The sequence below is a fragment of the Trichosurus vulpecula genome, chromosome 2 (genome assembly GCF_011100635.1).
Source record: "Trichosurus vulpecula isolate mTriVul1 chromosome 2, mTriVul1.pri, whole genome shotgun sequence".
NCBI classification, from domain to species: domain Eukaryota; kingdom Metazoa; phylum Chordata; class Mammalia; order Diprotodontia; family Phalangeridae; genus Trichosurus; species Trichosurus vulpecula.
The window spans coordinates 18,652,793-18,670,337 of NC_050574.1; the positions used below are offsets into that span (position 1 = coordinate 18,652,793).

Genomic DNA, 17,545 nt, shown 5'->3' on the forward strand with positions numbered 1-17,545 from the left:
CCCTCCAACTCAATTTCCTCATCTCTGAAAAGAAGACAAGCCCTGCATCCCCTACGTCATGGGGCTGCTGGGAGGGAAGCAGCACTCGGTCATCTCCGAAGTTGATAAAGCTCTAGATAAATGTAGATCTTTATCGCCATTCTCTGTGTCTCTGACCAAGGTCTAAGTTCTGTTACAGCAGGGAATGGCATCCTAACTAACCATCTGCTTGGACACCACCTTCGCTCCCAAAGGACGCCCCTGTCCTAGGAGACTGCTCTTGGAGTCAGAAAGACCAAAGCTCTCTTCATCCCACTGACACATGCTGGCTGTGTGACCCTGGACAAGTCATGTAACTTCAATGCACTAATAACTCTAAGACGCACAAGCCGCTGATTTGCATTGGTGGAGTAAGTTTCTCACACTGATAACATTGTATATCCAACTGAAAAACCAAAAGCTCAAGAAGTGAGTGAGAAAGTACTGAAGAAAGCTTCTAAGAGGAGAAGTGTTCAGATGTGTCCAAAACTATCCACGGCACCGAGGTTATGGAAATCTGGGCAGATCCTAAGGAGAAATACTAAGGTCCCTAAAGTAGCCTCCTCCTCTAGAGGACGGCCTCAGCCACCAGGACCATCCTGGCAGAGGTGAGAAGGGTCTATGGGGACACTGCTAGGTGGCCAAGGCACTGGGGGCCAGGACGGGCTGGCACTACAACCGTGCTCTCAGAACAGAAGGCCAAGCTTGGATGCTCTATATACAGAGTAGAAAGGCAGCCTCTTTTATCATCTGCCAGGGAGAAGACCACCCCACACTAAGTACCTCCACTGCTTCCTGGAACAGAACTTGATTCTATGAAAGCTTCTGGCTAGAGGAAATACAAATGTAGAAAAGACATGGTCCCAGTCCTCATGGACCCTACATGTGTGTGTACATACATACATATACATATACGTATGTGTGTGTGTATATGTATGTATATACATGTATATCTCTGAATACATACACAGGTCATAAACAATAGTCCCTCTGTTCACTATAGAGCAGCAAACAAGTGCTATATGAAGTCTGAGGGGAAGGGCTACTGCCAGCTACGGGATGAGGGCAGGCTTAGTAAAGAGGTGGCATGTGGGACAAATTTTGAAGGATCAGTAGGAGTTCCAGAGGCAGAAGAAGCAGTAGAGATGAGAAAGAACTGGGTGAGTTTGCAGATTAGGAGGTGGTCAAAGAGAATGAGGAAGGGACGATGAGTGAGGAGGCTGAAACGCCCACCCCACCCTACCCCCACTGATTGTCTATGGTGGGCAAAGTAAGGCTGTAGGTGCTGGGAAAGACACAAAGGGAACCAAGAGACCATTCCTGCCTTCAGAGAGCTCACACTCAGGGAGAGGAGTATAGAGCACATGTATCAAGACAACCAATGAAATGAATGAAGATGAAAGAGACCAGACCATAGCGCTTGTGTGTGCTAAACTGAGGAAAGAGCCTGGCCTTCCCCAAACTTCTCTGGCCTGGAGAGAAGCCACCCTACTCACCCAGCCTACTGATGGCCTGGGTGAAAATGCCACAGGGAATGGCAAAGAGTGACTGCCTCGGGCTGCCCCTAGAAAGGAGAGAGGCCTGGCCCATGGGCAATTCTGCCAATGGAGACCACTAAGGACATGGGGAAGGCTGGTAAGCCCAGGGCAAAAGAAGCCAGAGAAGGCTCTTGGAGGCCAAGCTGGCTGGCCAACGAGCTTGAATCCAGAGATCTCGGGCCACTCCCAAAATGTTCTCAGCCAGCGAGCACACTGGAGTGTGCTCCTAGGGTGGCTGACCTCCCTGCCAACAAACACTTGGCGTCAAATGAGCAGAGATCTGATGCACATACCATCCTCTACGGTAGGGAGCAGGTGGAGGTCAGGGATGAGAGGCTATGGACTGGGAAGGTTACCCCGAGTACAAGAGCTGCTACAAAAGTACAAAAAGCTCACAAAACATTTGAATTCACAGGATCACAGATTCAGAGCAGAGAGGGAGCTCAGTATTTAAAGGAAATAATACCCCTCTTGGGGACTCACAAGGGGTTTCCGAGGCACCACATTTTCGTTTTCTGGGGTAGAGCCGGGCTGCAAAGAAAAAGAAAGACAAAAGTGAGATGACAGTGCCACCCACTGGACACCCCAGTCCGGAATATGGTGGAGCACTGCCCCCCACGAGCAATCTGACCTTGTAACCCCAGGGTGTGTGCTGAGGTCCATATCTGGAGCAGCAGGACGGTAGTGTGACAAGGGGGATGGAAGCACCAGGTCCAAGCCGCAGACCCCAGTCTCCTTGCTCAGTCTCGTGCTCTTTCCGCCATCCCAAGAAGCCTCTCTATGAAGAGCCTGAGCAAAGGTACAGGGGGTACAGGCATGCTCAGGGGACAGTCATCCTGTCTGGCCCTCAGATGGAGGGGCTGGTCTCTTAAGCAGAGGATCCAGGGAGAGAACCAGGTCGCCCTCTCTCCCCCTCCCTTCTGTCCCTAGATTACACACCTGACCTTGAACTGCAATCACACTGGGAAGGATAGGCTTTGACCACAAGAGGGCCCCAGCCACCCACAGCTGCTTGGGTCTGGGGAAATGCTAGGGATTCCAGGGCACAGCCTCCTCCTGGTCCCCATCCTGGGCTTGGCATGAGGAAGACAGGAGGCCTGATGGCCGTTCCAGTTCCTCGTTACTCATCCTCCCTCCTTTATCATTTGCCAGTGAGAATACCACCCCACAGTAAGGAGGAAATGAGGTGAGCGCTCCCCTCAGCTCTCACAGTCGGTTTGCAATCTGTCTGCCCTGGACAGAGAGAAAGATAAGGCTCCAGGGAAACCTAAAACTAAGCCAGCACTCTGGGCTATTTTCTTAAGAAAACTGAGACCAAAGGGAAGTCAGGATTCAGGCTTCTCCCAATGATCTGCAATTGGGGACTGTGCCTCAGGAGTCATCCTCCACACCCCAGGACCACTGAGCTCTCCTTCCTGCCAAAATGGGCCCTCCTTAAGGAGGCCCCCTTTGCCATGATGGCCAGTAGACTTAATACTGTCTCATGGGCCCAAGGCCCAGAAGGGAGGCAGCAAGGGCTTCTGTCACCATCATCCCAAACACAGAACAGAGAGTCTGAGTGGAAAGAGGGCTGGGCCTGGAGCCCAGGGACCAGAGCCAGAATTCGGGCACTTTCACTTACTACACAGACTTCAGCAGCTCATTTCCACCTCAGTTTCCCTACCTGTAAAATGGAGCTGATGATGTTCACACAACCTACATCACAGGACTGCTGAAGAGAAGGCACTTGCTAAACCTTAACATGCTAAATAAATGAATGATCATTATAAACCATAGTCCCATTCCCAATAATACCCTAGAACCACATGAGGCCCTAAAGCTGCAGGTTCCCCACCCCTGCCCTAGAACCAAAGGCTTCTTTTCTCTCAGTTCTTTCACTTAGCCACACACAAGATATGGACAGAAGTCACGAAAGTCTTTGGGGGGGCTGGGGATACTAGCTGGCTCCTGGGTGGGGCAGGGAGGCTCCTGGAGTCAGTGGGACAGGAGCTGAGTTTTGAAGAAGTCAGGGAGGTAAAGGGCAAACAGCATTCCAGGGAGAGAGCACAGAGCTGGGGGAACTATAAAAAGGCCATGTCACTGGCTCAGAGTGTGTAGAGAAGACAGTGGCCACCCTTCAAGCCCAGAATGTGCCATGATTTCTGTCAAAATTCTGCTCCAGTGACATCCCCCACCCCGGAAGCCCTTTGGGACTCCATCCACCTGCTAGTGCCATCTCCTCAAAACAAGGACCTATCTGTGCATGTGGTGCCTCTCCCAAAAGAACAGAAGCTCTCTGAGGGCAGGGAGGCCTCCATTTTTATCTCTATCCCCAGCATCTCACAACGTTCTTGGCTGCTTAATTGAGTTCCACCAACAAAAGCAGTATCACAGAACCTCAGAACTGGATAGGACCCCAGAGCCCAACTGGACTAATCTATTTTTTGACCCCAAACGCCCTCCCCAACAGTCCCAACAAGGGACCATCCCATCTCCAAGGAAGAGATGCCCACCACCACAAGGTGCAGGCCACTCCACTCTGAGTCAGCTATTAGCCGAAAGTTCTGCTTTATATCTAGTCTAATCTATCCCTGTAGCTTCTACTCACTGCGCCTAAACCCAGGCCACTGCCCACCTCTGAAAGAACTGCAGCATCACAAGATCTGGGGACAGAGAGTAAGAGCTTACTAAAAGCCAACTGACTGATAGATTGACTGAGCTGGAAGCATCCAATCCAAGCCCCTTCTCCCACTGAAACAGAAAGTGAGCCAGAAGGCTCCTTGCAACAGGGTCCCCAACCTCCACTTCTCCTCACCACACAGCTGCCCCAGGGAATTGGCCTATGGGGGCCATACTGCTGGAGAGCAAGGCAACCAGCCCCAGGGAATCTGGACTGAGATGCTCTGCCTCCCAAACTGCCCTCCTGTGTGGGAACAACAGCCTAAAAAGCCAAATGCAGACAATCTGCCAAAGCCTGCTGACTTCAAGCATGCTTCCCTCACTTTTTGCAGATAATCAAAAGCTGACTGGAAGGAGTCTATTAAGCAGCCTCCGTCACTCTAAACAAGACACATCATTAAGTTCCAGGTGGGCAGTAACAGTTCTTTTTTGGTTTGTATCCCAAGCGCTTTCCCTGTATATGGTCGATGCTGACAATTTGTAGAATTGAATTTATTCACCTCACCCATTCCCTCTTGATCAGACTATCTCAAGCCACTCTCCCTCCTGACCATCCTCCACTTGGCAGTCACTTTAATCTTCCTACAGCACAGGTCTAACCTCATCAGCCCCCTATTCATTAAACTCCAGTGGCTCCCTATCACCAAACCTGCTTGGCATTCAAAGCCCTTCATCACCTCCTACACCTCTCCAGCCTTCTTGTACCATCCTCCTTCCCCAAGCATTTTTACCCCTTGTCATTCAATCATGGAATGAATGTTCTAACTCTTCTTCATCTCCTGGATCCCCTGCTTCCTTCGAGGCTTAGCTAAAATCCCGCCTTCCAGGAGAAGCCTTTCCCAGTTCTGCTGTATGCTAGGGTCCTTCCCTCTCCTGATTTTCTCTAATTTATCCTGTCTATAGCTTGTTTGTTCACAGTCATTTTCATCCAGTCTCCCCTATTAGATTTTGAGTTCCTTGAGGGCAGAGACTGACTTTTGCCCTTCTTAAATCCTGAGTGCTTAGCATAGTGTCTGGCACACAGTAGGTGCTTACATGACTAGATGATTGATTGACTGAGCTATCCTTCCTCCACTCAATTATAACCATAATCTAGAAATCCTTTTTCTCAAAACACAACGCATTCATTCCTCTAACAATCATTTCATTTCCTGTGTGTAAGGCACTCTGAGGGAGACAATGATGAATAACATCCTGTCTTACATGAACTCAAGGAAACACGGGAAGATTTATGTGAACTGATGCAGAACCATGAAAACAACATACACAATGACTAAGAAAGTGACCACTAACATGGGATAGCACAGGGAAACTGCATCTCCTCCCTCCTTTCGCTGGGGGGTGGGGCTGTGGGGGTCAGAATGTCAAATAAACATCAATCAGTAAACATTTATTAAGCACCTACTATGTGCTAAGCAAAAAGAGGCAGAAGAAGTCCCAGTCCTCAAGGAACTTACAATCTGATGGGAGAGACAACACGCAAACGAATATGTACAAAGCATATACGGGACAAATAGGAGGTAATTAACAGAGGAAGGCTGGAGAATTAAGAGGGATTAGGAAAGGCTTCCTGGAGAAGGTGGGATTTTAGGTGGAACTTAAAGGAAGCCGGGGAGGTCAGCAGCCCGGGCAGAGGAGGGAGATCATTCCAAGCATGAAGAACGACTGGAGATGATGTCTGGAGCTGAGACACAAAGTGTCTTGTTTGTGGAAAGGCCGGGAGACCAGTGTCACTGGACGGAAGAGTGAGTGTCAGAAAAAAGAAGGCTGGAAAAGTAGGAGGGGGCTGTCCTTGCCCTCCAGGAGCTTCCAGTCTAGCCCAGGACACCCCTAAGGGGCACTTGGATAGATCTCAGCAGGACTGTGAACTTAGACGGGAAACAAATTGGATCCTTATTCAATATAATTGGTTACCTTTGAAATCTCTGTATGTGATTTTATGCATTCCAAGAAAGAGCCTGAAGGCTTCAGCAGATGCTGCCAAAGATCCATGCCCCACAAAAGGTGGAAGGGGAGCCCTGGGTCTAGCAGGAGAAATAAGGTGTCTCCATAAGTAATTGTAACAAAAAGCAGACTGATGAGGGCCTCTGGAAGAACAGGAAAATATTCACAGAGGAAATGACCAAAAGCAGGGGAGTGGGGCTTAGGATGATGGGGAACACCACCCGGCAAATTCAGATTATACGAAACGGGATAAGAGGAACTAAGGCTGGAAAGGTAAGAGAGCATCAGTCTGGGCCAGGCCTTGAGTGCCAAGGCTAAGGAGTTTGGATTTAATTCTATGATGAGCCACTGAAGGTTTTTTAAGGGAGTGCGGGGGACAGCGACAGTGATCAGAGCTAGTGTGAACAGAGTAACCTGGCAGCAGCGTGTAAGAAGGAAGAGACGGGAAGCAAGAAGTCAGGAGCTTACTGGAGGGAAACATCTACGGGACCAGATACAGAGCGGAGGGAGCAGAGGCAGGAAAACAACACACGAAGAATATGATAAGGTGAATGGAAGGAACAGCCCCAGACCCCCCCAACGCTGCGCAAGCGCACGCGCACACACGTGTGCACACACACACACAAGCACACACACAAGTGCACATACACACACATGCACATGCATACAAGCACAAGCGCACATGGGCACACATGCGTACACACAGGCACACATGCACACATGTACACGTGCGCGCACATACACGCACGCACATGCACATACAAGCGCACGTACACACGCACAAACACATGCACACACGCACATGCACACATGTACACGCACACACGCAAGCGCACATGCACACACGCACACAAGAATCAAACATTACAGAATTATAAAGAGCAAGCAGGGCCCAAGGAAGAGAGATGAGCACCCTCCCCCAGCCCCCAGCCCCTGTAGGACAGCCACAGGAACAGCTCATTGCATACATTTATAACCTTTTTTGATTTACTGATGAGTTTTTCTGATCTTTTTTCCTTTATTATTTGTCATATGGGACTGGTATGTAGGAGAGGAGAGGAGAAATATAACTGGTAGCAATTCCAGCAGCATAAAAAAACCAAAGACAGAAATCATTTTTTAAAGAGGCTCCTGCAATGGTCCGGGTGAGAGGTATTAAGGATTTGAACCAAAGTGGAGCAAAGAGGCAGGAGTACGGGGCGGCAGCAGGGAAGAGGGGCAGACAGCAGGCCTGGGGCTGTTTCAACAACAGAAGCAATCTCTGGACTCCAAAGGGGCACTGACAGGATTTTCTTGGCAAAGCAGGTGAGAAGACCCCAAGGCAAGATGAACAGGGTGCACTTCCTTCTTGGCAAAAAAACACAAAGTTGTTTCTATCCTGAGTGATTCTTCTTCCAAGAATGAAAAAAACTCAGTATTAACAAGGAATTAGGTCAATCAATTAAGAAGCATTTAGCAAATAACTACCAGGAGCCAGGTAATGTGCTAGGGCTGGGAACACAAAGAATGAAACAATCCCTACTCTCAAGGAGAATTCCAGAAATATTCCTCCAGACAGCAACTCTGCATTTAAGCAAAGGAGGGGCCTTGGATGAGACCTACCGACTGTTTCTAGTAATCTGGCACAGTCTCGGAGTCCCTAAATCTCTGGAGGGTAGAGGGGCCCCTGGGATCCCCACCAGGATACTCCAGGTAGGACTTCAGGTTACAGGGGTCTTACTGGGTCACTTCCTGGCCACAAAACCACGCTCTGCCACTGGGGCTCACAGGGTCCGCCTAACCCAATATCTATGGAAACCCAACACTTTCCTAATAATGTCCTATAAATGGTCCTACCTATTTAGGGGCTTGAAACTTATAAAGTCAATCAAGCAACCAACAAGCATTTATGAAGCACCTACTATATGCCAAGCAATGGGGACACACACAAAGAACAAACAATCTCTACTCAGAAGGAGCCTCCATTCCAATGGAGAGCTAACCAGCACCAATGTAAGTGTGTGTAGAATAAGTATAGAGAACCCCAAAAGTAAACCAGGTGGTTATGGGGGTCGGGAAAGGCTTCTGAGCTGCTTCTCGGAGAGAATGAGGCGAAGGTGAGCAGGGAGAGTCTCCTAGGGCTGGGAGGTGGAACAGAGAAAATGCCAGTCTGGCCAGACAGCACAGGACAGGATAGGCAGCGGTGCCCCACAAAAAAGAGGGCAGGGCCAAGCTGTGAAGGGCTTGAAAACTCAAGATTTTCTACTAGATCGGAGAGGCAACAGGGAGCCAACGGGGGGGGGGGGGGGGGGGGGGGGGGGGGGTCGGGGTGGACTGGCAGCCAGGGGAGCCCGGCATCAGGGAGACCAGGTAGGTGGCTGGTGCAGTCATCTAGGGGAGAGGTGATGAGGGCCTGAAGCCAAGGTGCTGGCTGCTAGAGCAGAAGGGGGCAGAAGGAAGAGAGGCTGGGAGACAGAAACAGCTCTGTGGGCAAGGGAATGGCTATGTGGGGTGAGGGAAAATAAGGTGCTGAGGGGATGAACAAGCAAGAAACAACTGCCCTCACCTGAGATACATGAGGCAGAACCAAAACAAACAGCAAACCAGGAAAGAAGCATAAGGCTGCTAGCGGCCTGACCAAAATGGAAGCAAGAGAAGGGCTTTTAGCCCAGTGGGAGGGCGTTGGTTGGCACTGCTGCAAAGAATCAAAACCAGTCCCCAATATGACTCACTGGCTAGCAGTCTCCAAATGCACAGCCTGGGAGTTCTTCCCCTCCCAGCCTCCCCCAGCCACAAGTCTGAGGTTGGCTAGGCTGAGACCCTAAACCAGCTTGGCTCATCCACCCCATGCCTGTGGGAGATAATGGGTTTAATCTTTGTTTAAAAAAACAACAGGCAATTCAGTGAGCATAAATCACTACAAACATAAAGTTCTTTCTAGCTGGTACTCAAAGTACTGTTAATATTACCTAGCAAGTGGCTTCTTCTCACAACACCAACCTCCACTATAATCCCCAGGGAGTGCCAGGATATGAGGTACCAGTCACTATTTGCAGGACATCTGAATTATATTAAGTCACTGGGAAAGCAGGGACCTTCACTATCTCCTTAGAAGGAACCACAAAGCCACCGAATCTCATAAATGGAAGGGACCTCAAAGGCCACCTGGCCCAATCCACACCTCCACAACATGCCTGACAAATGGTTTGGAAGCTCTCCAGTGACAGGACACTCATTACCTCATAGAATGCCAAGTTCACTTTGGGATAACTTTCTTAGGAATTTCTGCCTTATATTGATTTGAAACCGGTCTCCTGAAGCGTTCCACATATTCACTATATTGATATGCAAGGCAAGCTAGAAATCTATTTCCTCCATATTTATTAAGTGGCTCCCCACAAAGCCTATCTACCTCTACAGAAAATGAGCTCCCTGAAGGTAGCGCCAGCTTCCCTTTGGTCTATGTACCCATAGCAAACCGCGTCTGCCACAGAGGTGCTTAAGGAACACCTGTAGATATGCACCCAAGATTACTCCGCAGATCTCTCCCTCTCACCCATATTCAGGGAAACGTAAAATGGAAGGAGCCCCAGGTTCTAGGCCCCTGCCTCTAACTGATGAGGTCTGAAGGAGAGGATTTCTCCAGGGCCCCGACGACACAGACCAACAATGTGTGTCTGTTTCTTATTTTCCCCCAAGTCGAGGGAAGATTGGTAGTCTATATGCTCCATTTTCTCAATCACAATGCACCTGACTCTCACACTATCACCAGGTGGAACTCTATTACCCTAAATCATGGTGACAGACTCGAGTTATACAGAGCACTCAAAGGCTTACTGGGGAATGTCTTCACGACAACCCAACACCATGAGGCATGAAAGTCCTATTCTCCACACTTCCTAGATGCAGTAACTGAGACTGAATGAAGTTACTTTTCCAGGGCAGGGGAGTGCTAGGATCCTGGCTCTAGAGCTGAAGGCACCTCAGAGGCCATCAAGACCAACCCCCTCATTTTACATGACAGGAAACCGTGGCCAAGAGAGGTCAGGGGCTCCCATGGCCACACAGGTGGGGAGGATAAGCAGCAGAATTTGAACCCACGTCAGCAGACTCCAGGGGTGAAAGCTCTTTCCTCCTCCTCAGTAAAGAGATGCCCATTTACTAAGGGGCAGCGTCTGGGGCTCTAGAAGACACACCGGGGTCACCAGCCAGGGAAAGAAGGGGCTCATGCAATTCTTTTCCTCCTAATGAAAGAGGCTTAATTCCCTCTCTGGTGAGAACCCAAGAAATAAAAACAGTAAGCAGGGCCACACTTCCCCCTACAGAAATTCACCACAGTTTTAAAAAGATGCCGCAACCAAGGGATGCAGTCCCAAAGGTGCCTGGACGTGCAGAAGGTCTGAGGGAGTGAGGAGGTCGTCACACTGCAGTATCGCACTGCCTGGGAGTGGAGAAAGAAAACGCAATGAGGGGTCTGGATGACGGAGTGGGAGGAAATGCCATCTCCCGGGAGGATTCCTCTCCTTTCCTGTGTCTGCATCCTGTCATCTACAATCCACAGCAGAGTCATCGCTCCCGAAATCTATGCCCAAGGAAACAAAGCCAGCCCAGGGCACATGGCACCAAGCAGGCTCTCAAACCAAGGGTAGCCACAGCATGAAGGAAGCTTCTATTCTAACTCCCGTCATTTTTGTTAATGAAGTGACCAGCTCTGTAACTTCTGAAGGGAGAACCAGGAGCCCAGGACAACTGTAGTCAAGGCCTCTAAATTCTGAGCCCTGGGACAAAGTCCCAGTCACCTCACCATTGTTAAGCATCTGAACTAATGAATTGTAAACAGGTTCTCAATCTTTGTTTTACATAAATACCAACATTCTGACTGTCGACAAATGTCAAATGAAGAGAATTCCCAGAATCTCTGAGTCTGTTTGGACAACGTGACAGGGTCAGCATTAAAAATAAGGGCAGGTGATAAGCATCTGGCTCTTGGGCAATCATCTAAAGAAAAGGAGGCTGGTATCTGGCCTTCCACTAATTCTCCACACGTCCAAAGAACTGTCCACGGTAATTTCAGCGTATCAAAAAAGCCCCACTGAGTTACCGAATATGAAAGAGTCCTTCTCTTCAGGGTCAACTCCTAGGGCAAATTCAATCAATTCAAATCCTCCGCCCAGGTCCCCAGACCACTAAATAGAACACTAGCTTCCTAATTGGTATCCAAGCCTCAGGTCTTACTCCTGCCCTTGGTATCCTTTACTCAGCTGCTAAATTAATCTTCCTAAGACCCTGCCACTACCCTACTCAAAGAGCTGCATTGGTTCCTTAGGGCCGCTAGGATCAACCACAAACTCCTGGGCTGGCTGGGCCCAGTTCCTGCTTCCCTTCCCAGGCTGATTTCTTCATTCCCTCTGTTCAGTACTATACATTCCAGGAAACTGGTGTACGGTTCTTCCCTGAACCTGACTTGCCATACAGGCCAGCTCTCCACCCCTGCACTGGCGGGCTGGCCCAGCCACCTCCTCCAGGCAGCCTTTCTGGATTCTCCAGCTCCCTCTGGCCATTGCTTCCTATTTTCCTACCAGTGTGTCTAGGAAACCCCCACCCTGCTGTGCTTTGTGATTTTGTATCCCCAGAAGCTAGCCCAGAGCTTGGCACAGAATGGGCCCTAAATAAATGCTTGATGATCGGAGGCCCACACGATGAATTCCTGCTCCTGGTCCACCAGGGCTCAGAAGACACAGGCAGACTGAACTGCCCCCAGGCAACCTTGAGCCCAAGGCCAGAATTCCAGCCATGCCCACTGGACAGAGGTTCTCACTCAGACTCTCAGACTCAGTCTGCCATCCAGCTACCCTGGCCAGCTTGCTGCCCATCACAAGGGGCACACAACCTCCCACCTCCCTGCCTCTGCACATGCTGACCCCACTCCTGGAATGCCCTCTCTCCTCACCTTGACTCCTTAACTTCTCTGGCTTCTTTCAAGATTTAACTCAAATGCCACTCACTTTGGGAAGCCTTTTCCAGTCTTCCCCAGTTGTTAGGACATTCCCCTTCAAGCCTACCTTTATGTCAATATGCTAGTCAATATTGTATGTTCTTAATTATTTACATCAGAATGTGAGCTCCTTGAGGGCAGGGACTATCTTTGCCTTTCTTTGGATCCTAAGCCAGCAGCTAGCATGATAGCCAGGCATTGGCTGCCTGGTTACCCACCCAGACACCAGACTCTGAAATAAATTCTCCTGTATTTGTGGGGGGAAGACCACATTCCTCATTCCTATGAGCCATGACATTTGTGAGGGAAAAAAAGACTTTGGCACAGACTACCCAAGCTGATTCTGCCAAAAAAGAGAACAAAACACTGAAGCAATAATCTTAATAATTCAACAAATTACCTCCATGAGAGACCAAAGAGATCTGACTTTTCAGTCCAGAAGAAGAGCCCAATGGATGGAAATAACCACTAGAAAAAGAGGTGCATCCCCAGAAGCATCCCTTAAGGGAGCTATTCTAGGACCAATAAAAGGAAGAACATCATGAGGAATGAGCAAGGTGGAACAGTGGACAGAAGGCTGGGCCTCCAGTCAGACAGACCTGAGTTCAAATCCAGACTCAGACACTTCCTAGCTATGTGACTCTGGGCAAGTCACCGAATCCTGTCTGCCTCAGTTTCCTCGTCTGTAAAATGACCTAGAGAAGGAAATGGCAAATCACTCCAGTGTCTTTGCCAAGGAAACCCTAAATGGGGTCAGGAAGAGTCAGAAAAGACTGAAAATGACTGAACAAGAAGTGCTATGAGCAGAAAACGTCAAGACGTTTCTAGATCCGTATGTTGGTAAAAGATCGGTAACTGGCTAGTTCCTAAAGGAAAGACGGATGCTAGAAATGGAGGCCTAAGCTCGAGCGGGGCCTCAGAGCCTGGGTCACTGGGGACAACTTTTCAAGCTGTCCCACAAAACATCCTTAATTGTCACCATCAGAAATGAGACAACAGCTAATAACAGTAACGGCAAACGCCTTTAAGGTGCTTTAATGTTCCCAAAGTGTCCTTAGCCTGGGTTACTTCAAGTCTCGCTAAAAAGCCTTTTCCCATCCCCCTTAATTCTAGTGCCTTCCTCATTAATCACCTCCAATTTACCCTGCATATGGTTCAACTGCACACAACTGTTTGCATGTTGTCCTTCCCACCACATCAGCCTGAGCTCCTTGAGAATCTTTGTTGGTGTTCAGTCATTTCACTCATGTCCAACTCCTCGTGCCCCCATTTGGGGTTTTCTTGGCAGAGATCCTGGAGTGGTTTGTCATTTCCTTTCCCAGCTTATTTTACAGATGAGGAAACTGAGGCAAACAGGGTTAAGTGACTTGCCCAGGGTCACACAGCTAGTAAGTGCCTAAGGTTGCATTTGAACTGAGGTCTTCCTGACTCCAGGGCCAGTACTCTATCCACCGTGCCACCTAGCTGCCCTCCTTGAGAATAAAGACTGTCTTTTACTTTTATTCCCAGCACTTAGCACAGTACCTGGCACATAGTAGGTACTTAATAAATGTTTTCTAATTGATTGACATAGATTATAGCATTTATCCTCTGAACAAACTATGGTCTTAGCTGAGCTGCATCAGGAGAGGCAAGGTGATTTTTCCAGGGTCTCTCATTGAACATGTGTAGGAGGCAGGATTCAAAGGAATGCCTTCCACCCTCCAGGCTCAGCCCTCCTCTTTCGATTAAGCCACCTGGCTGCCAATTGTTCTGAGCTTTCAGTGCAATGTCTCAAGTTCAAATGCAGAGCAAAGGTCAGCATAGGTCCAAACAACCCTACAGTATTTTGGCTGGGGAGTCTAGGTCAGAACATCCTCGAGAACAGCAGGTCCAGACCCGGACCAAGATTTTCAAAAGTGAGAGTTCATCACTTCTCAAAATCGTGGAGATGACTGAGGATTGGAAGGACCCCAAAGTCCCCGGGGCTTGGGGGAGCGGCCTAAGGATGGCAGCTACAGAGAGCACTTTCTCTGTGCACCTCTGATGTGGGGAGGGGGCCTATTGATGGAAGCAGACCTTCCATGGGAGCTCTCCCACACATGCCCTCCAACCCTCCCCAATTCCCACCCCTGACAGCCTGTTATGATGCAATGCCACCTTCACCACCAGTGGAAAGAAGGGCAAAGGAGAAGCAGAGAGAGCTCTTCATAAAAGTAATTGAGGCCAAGTGTGTCTTGTATGGTAAAGGGAGGGGAGGCAAAAGTCAGAGTTCAACTGGAATTTTAATCGGCTTCCAGAGTTTCTCCCAGGGTACTTAGTATCAACTGCATGGCTGCTCCAGGCCTAGAGGCCCAGCCTGTGGCATTCCAAGGACCTAGACATTGGGAGGGGCTGGACACCAGGAATCTCAGCGCTTCCAAGAACTCCAAGGGCGGGGTGTCAGAGCTCTCTCCCTTCAGACCCCTCCTCAAGCTCCAGGGCTTCTGGCAAAAGCAGTCTCAGAACTGCCCAGAGGAAGCAGAAGTTCCTCGAAGGGTCCAACTGTCCAAGACCTTCCTTCCTCAATATACAGCAGCAAGAGTTAGCTTTCCAACTGACAGACCTACTGTGATATGAACTTCTAACAGATTCATAACCACACCTTGTGCTTTAAGTGTCTTGGGACTGGGTTGACATGAAGAAAGAATGGTTTTTCATGTTTAAATAGAACTTTATTGTATTTAAAAATGTAAAAACTATTCTGAGCTCACTGAGGTACAAAACAGGCAGAGGCTGCCCCAGGCTGTCATCTGCCCACCCCTGTCTTGGGAGCCCCAGAAGAGAGTCCTTGTGGGTCATTCACTGGCCCTCTCCTCACTTCAGTTTCTTCACCCATAAAATAAGGACACTGAACCACATGGTCTCTATGGTTCCTCTATCTCAGTCCTCTGACTCTATGACCTTTGGTGCCCCCCATCAATAAGGGGAGGGGTTTGTGTTGGACGCAGGAATCCGATTGGTTAGATCCAGGAGAGCCGCTCTAACGCCCAGGATCGGGTTCAAGGCCACTTGGGTAACTCTAGGCAAGTCTCTTCCCGTCCCTAAGCATGAGGGGTCAGGACCAAAGGAATTCTGAGGGCCCTTCCAGCTCTAGTCTAGGATGCCATGATTCTAGACATCCCACAGTGCAAAAGGCACTGGGGCACTTCAGTGTGAAGTCCTGGGGCGGCCCTTACCACCAGAATTCTGCTCTGACCATCAGGGACACCTTCCTGGCCGCAGGGGGCAGGACCTTAAAAGGCTGGCTGGCCAGAGGGAGGCTCACAAACTCATGGCATGTCAGAGCTCAAAGAGCCCAACCCCTGCTGAGGCCAGAGATGACCGGAGACCATAGCGTCTGGAGCTGGAGGGGACCTTACCTGCCCCCTGGTCATCTTACAGACTGGGAAACTGAAACCCAGGAAGGTCCTGGGACTTGGGGGGAGAGGCAACATGGTACCTTGGGACCAGCACAGGGGCACTAGCTCCTCTGCCCCATAGTACCCGCACACGTCACTTGGCCTCCCTAGAACTTTTACAGGTCATCGATCTGGAGCACAGATGTCCGATGCGATGAACCTGAGGCCCAAAGACCATGGGGGTCGGCAGAGTCTGAGCTGGAGATGCTTAGAAGCCATGTGGTCCAAGCTCAGAGAGGCCACGGGAGGGGAGGGGTGACTCGGTGACTTAGGATGTTCCTCAAACTTGACCCTCCGGCTCCAGGCTCCGGGCATTGTCTCTGGGGTCCCCCACACCTGGAATGCTCAGTCCTCGTCCGCGCCTCCCGGCTCCCTTCGAGTCCTAGCTAAAGTCCCGTCTTCTTCGCTGACTCCCTAACTGCTGGTCACGTCACCCGGGGGATAATCCCCGATTTATCCTGCCCGTATCTGGCTCCCACACAGCGGTCTGCACCACCCCTCGCCCTTCTGCCTCCGCATGCCCGGCGCGTCGCTCGGTGCCCTGTGGCATACAGCAGGCGCAATGACTGGCTGCCCGCAGAGCGCAGCGCCTGCTGTCTCCGGCAGAACGTGAGCCCCTCGAGGGCAGGGGCAGTTTTGGCCTTTCTCGGCATCCCCAACGCCATGCCTGGAACAGCACAGAGGATGCCTGACTGAGGCCCCGAGAGCTACATGGAGCCCAAGCTCCTCACTTTGCAGAAGGGGAAACTGAGCCACAGAGAGGGCGCCCCCGCCTCAGGATCTGGAGCTCGCGGAGCCCGAGCCTGTCCCTTTATAGAGAGGGAAGCCGAGGCCGGAGAGAAGAGGGCTCCGGGGAAGCCCCTCTCCTGGACCCGGGCCCAGGGTGGGAGGCGGCGCAGACCCCGACCCGGCCGCCCGCGACCCAGCTCTCGCCCGCGCTCCGGACCGGCTCCCGGGTCGCATGGCCACCCACGACTGAAAACTGACCCTTCCCGGCCCCCGTCACGCCGCGGGAACGCGCGGGGAGGGTGAGGGGGCGCAGGGGGCGGGGCCGCAGGCGCGCGGGGCCGCGGGGGTTGGGGGGGTGTTGGACATGGGGTCATTGGGGGAGGGGCAACGAGGGGGCCCCCATTCCTCCCCCCGCTCCCGAACGCCCAGCGGCCCGGGCCGCCGTCCCCTGAGTGCCCGGCCCCCGGCCCCAACGTCCCCACCGACCCCGGCGCTGGCTGCGGGGCCCCAGCAGCCCCGGCTCCCCCTTACCTGGCTCGTCGGCTCTGCCTGCTCCGAGGACGCCATCTTTCTGAGGCCTGACTAATCGATCGCCGCCCCGCGAGGCCCCCCTGAACTGAACGCCCTCACCCGCGAACACAGGCAAGAAGAAGCAAGAGCAGAGCGATCGATAGGCAGGAGTGGGCGTGGCCAGTAGTGGAGTGGTGGGGCGGGGCCATAAGAAAGTGGAAAAATTCTGAAGTCCTTAACCGCGCCTACTGTGTGCAGGCACTGTCCTAAACGCTTTCTGGATGTTAATTCGTTTGATCCCCATTTTAGAGAACTTGCCCAGGGCCACAGCGTAATAACAATAATAATAACTAACGTTTATATAGAGCCTACTACGTGCCAGGCAATGTGGTATCTCAGTTAATCCTCACAACAGCTCTGGGGAGAGGGCGCTTTTATTATCCCCATTTTACAGATGAGGAAACTGAGGCAGACGGACCTAAAGGACTTGCCCGGGGTCACCCAGCTGGTTAAGTGGCAGTCAGGATTTGAACTCAGGTGCTCTGACTCTTAAGTCCTATGTTCCTTCCACTGCCGTCATACTAAGGATGACCTACCATCTAATCACTGACTAGGCTGCAGGTGGGGCGTCGAGTGCCGTCCAGTCCTTTACCCCACGATTTGCGCCACAACTCAAGCACAAAGACAGAAGGTGGTTTCCCGAGGGCTGTTGTTTGTCCTTCGTTCTGGAAGAGGAGGGAAGGGATGCCAAGACG

At 50.9% G+C, this 17,545-nt stretch overlaps 1 protein-coding gene across 2 annotated transcripts in view; it reads right to left on the bottom strand.

Moving 5' to 3' along the window:
- The window catches only part of PEX14 (peroxisomal biogenesis factor 14), a 146,727-nt gene extending 129,778 nt beyond the window's left edge, over positions 1 to 16,949 (bottom strand). The window contains exons 1-2 of one of the 2 annotated variants that reach the window (XM_036747034.1): positions 16,812 to 16,949; positions 2,040 to 2,087 (exon numbers count right to left, since the gene is read on the bottom strand). In XM_036747034.1, coding sequence (XP_036602929.1) covers positions 2,040 to 2,087; positions 16,812 to 16,847 — 84 coding nt within the window. In that variant the 5' untranslated portion in view covers positions 16,848 to 16,949. Of the gene's footprint in view, positions 1 to 1,849; positions 1,887 to 2,039; positions 2,088 to 16,811 lie in introns of those variants that run through there. The other variant, XM_036747035.1, reaches the window with a different exon arrangement.
- Positions 16,950 to 17,545: the final 596 nt, after the last annotated feature.